Source organism: Octopus bimaculoides, chromosome 1, assembly GCF_001194135.2.
Source record: "Octopus bimaculoides isolate UCB-OBI-ISO-001 chromosome 1, ASM119413v2, whole genome shotgun sequence".
Taxonomy (NCBI): domain Eukaryota; kingdom Metazoa; phylum Mollusca; class Cephalopoda; order Octopoda; family Octopodidae; genus Octopus; species Octopus bimaculoides.
This window is the reverse complement of record NC_068981.1, coordinates 105,316,520-105,319,701: the sequence shown is the minus strand read 5'-3', so window position 1 is coordinate 105,319,701 and position 3,182 is coordinate 105,316,520. Positions and strand designations below refer to the sequence as shown.

General features: G+C 37.9%; 1 protein-coding gene across 1 annotated transcript in view; it reads right to left on the bottom strand.

Annotated features, from left to right (window-relative positions):
- The window catches only part of LOC106871079 (uncharacterized), a 16,050-nt gene extending 12,868 nt beyond the window's left edge, over positions 1–3,182 (bottom strand). The window contains exons 1-2 of the mRNA XM_014917351.2: positions 3,066–3,182; positions 1,147–1,261 (exon numbers count right to left, since the gene is read on the bottom strand). Coding sequence (XP_014772837.1) covers positions 1,147–1,261; positions 3,066–3,089 — 139 coding nt within the window. The 5' untranslated portion in view covers positions 3,090–3,182. The remainder of the gene's footprint in view (positions 1–1,146; positions 1,262–3,065) is intronic.

The window sequence follows — 3,182 nt, the reverse complement described above, 5'->3', positions numbered from 1 at the left end:
CCTCTAGTTCTGATAGTGACACCGCAATTAGGGCAAGGTCATCAGCATAGAGGAGCTCCCAGGGGCAACCTGTCTTGAACTCCTCTGTGATTGCCTGGAGGACTATGATAAATAAGAGGGGGCTGAGGACGGAACCTTGGTGGACCCCTACCTCTACCCGGAATTCATTGCTGTACTCATTTCCAACCCTCACCTTACTGGCAGCATCTCTGTACATGGCTCGCACAGCTCTCACTAACCATTCTTCTATCCCAAGTTTCCTCATTGACCACCAGATAAGGGATCGGGGGACCCTGTCAAAGGCTTTCTCCATGTCAACGAAAGCCAGGTACAGAGGTGACATGGAATCAGCCTTAAAGATATATCAAGATACTTAAACCTTAAACAAATGCACCAAATTAGGATTCTGTTTTGATTCTCTATAATCCACATTATCGTCACAACATAAAATATAACCCCGAGCAAATGAGATCTAAGTGGTCCTTTCACTTATTAGAGATAGGAACCAAATCTCCCTCAAATCACACCCTATCATCTCTGAAATTGAAAAGTACAATGGGCATTTTAGATCCCGATATACAAAAAGTCACCATAATGACAGCTGAAACACCTTTAATAATAAATCTGCTCAATTAGAGGTGACCTGGAGCTAAATAACAACAACAGCAACAATATAATAAACCCTGTTTCAAAGATTCAGTACCATGAGTAAAACCTTGCCTAATTGATTGAAAATGAAGGATGTTCTCAGAATGCTGAACTGTTTGGACAAGATGACAAAGGCCTCAGATACCTGGTACCTTGCTGTACTCAAGAAAAGCCATCCCCCACAGAAGAAGTTTTAAGGCTGAATCCCTTGGTGAAGAGGATTGGCCTGCAAGAGTCCTGTGCTGGTGCCAAATAAAAAATACTCATACTCGTGAGTGCTCAAGCTGGTTACACATTAAAAGCACCCAGCACACACTGATTCATGTTAGGAAGGGCATCCAGCTGTAGAAATTGAGCCAAATCAAACTGGAATCTGGTGCAGCTCACCAACCTGCTAGCTCTGGTCAAACTGTCCAACCCATGCCAGCATGGAAAACAGACCTTAAAGGATGATGATGTGATGATGATTTACATGGGAAGACTTTATGATTTGCTCACCAATATCCTGTAAAGCCGTTCCTAATGTCAGGTAAGCAACAGATATACTGATGACGATAAAGGTTTCAATTAGTGTAGAGATCAAGGCATATTCTTGGTATCTTTGTTTTATAAGCTGAAATGATTAAAAAAAATACATTTTGCTTGCTAGAATGAAAAAAAAAAAAAATTCTGCAGCACTAAACTAAACAATTCTCTGTTATCAACAGAAATAAAGTGAACAAACTTTTAATGCTTTGGCATTCAAACCAGCCATATCCAACAGAAATAATCTGTTTTATGTCTAAACTAACCAAATCTGATCTTTCACACCTCTTCTTACAATGTCATTTAAAAAATATACAATCACATCATGAAAATCTCAAAGATACAAAATAATGCATGGTTAATTCAAAACAATGTGAAAAAATAGGCACTACATTTGACAGAATAATCTGAATGCTAAAGCAATAAATCAGTTACACAAACATTTTCACAGCAGTTTGCTATGGAGAAAATACTTGCTTTTGGCAACAGGTTTCACAACACCATCAATCATCTTGTTGAACGCTCTAGTAGACCATTTATCATCAGTACAAGGGAGACAATCCCGAGATGACTTTGGAAACTATAGATCAGAGGTTCTCAACCAAGTTTTGTCTGTGAACCCCTTTGAGTCCTATTTTACTCAGATGGACCTTCATAGCCGTATCCTATCATATTTTTATAATTAAATATTATTAAGAATTGTATAAAGAATTGTGTAATATTTTGTGTATAACCGATTTATTGCACTTGAATTTTAACTACCAAAAAATTTTATATGTACCTCCAAAGTCATATAGACCCTGGTTGAGAACCACTATTGTAGACCTTTAATGAAAATCAGTACTGTTTACTGACAGGTGCAATCAGCTGCCAGGCTGGAATAAATTATATATTGTGCAGGCTAAGCAGTGTTATAAACTAAACAAACCTTTAAATCTATTCAAATGTGTTTGTAAATAGTCTTTATTGTGGTGAGGTGGCAGAATCGTTAGTATGCTGGGCGAAATGCTTAGCAGTATTTCACCCATCGCTACGTTCTGAGTTCAAATTCCACTGAGGTTGACCTTGCCTTTCATCCTTTTGGGGTCAATAAGTTAAGTACCAGTGAAACACTGGGGTCGATGTTATTGACTAGTCCCCTTGTACCAAATTTCAAGCCTTGTGCCTTTAGTAGAAAGGATTAATTTACTATATCGGAAGCTAGGGCTTCCAAAGTTATCTCAGGGTTGTTTCTCTTGTGTAATACCCAGTACTAATGATAGCCAAATAGCTAGAAATGCATTTATCGGTCTACCAGAGGGTACCCTGAGAGGATTGGTGTTCTGACACTTATTGTTTAAAACGATAATTTTCTCTACAGCAAACTGCATGGAAAATTGCCTTTTTACTGGTCAAATATGACACAAACATATTTGAACTGATTTAAAAGGTCAACTTTGTTTTTCATTCTTCTGAGGTTCAATAAATAAAGTACGTGTTTAAGACAGGGTACTGGTGGAGTTGTTACAATATGAGATGAGCTGCCTTGTGGTATTGTTCTGGCTCTTTGCATCCCAAGTTCAAGTCCTATTGTTGCTTATTTGGGTGGTAGTTCAACACCCCCATCATGGGTGTCTTTATTAGAATACATTCTGCTGCAAGCATTCAGGTCAAGCCTTTGGTCTGAGAATAGCTTCTTTCCTCCCTTTTACTTGTTTTGGGGGCCTGAAAAAATTCAAGGGAACTGCCCTTCTTCCTGAGTAATTAGAGAGTAAAGGAAAAAGAAGAAATGGACAGAGGGGAAAATTAGTGTATAAAAATAAAAAAAGATATCTTGTGAAGGTTGATACCTTTAAAAGGTTTTGTCTCATGTAATGAAAAACATAAAAGAACTGAGTTAATCTTAAACTTACCTTCACCAAAGGTGTTGTTGACATTTCACCATTTCTTTCAGCTCTGCATCAGAATTTGAACAAAGAAAATTATATCAGTGGCATAGCAATGGTTCTCAGCACTCAGGGTTAAGAAAG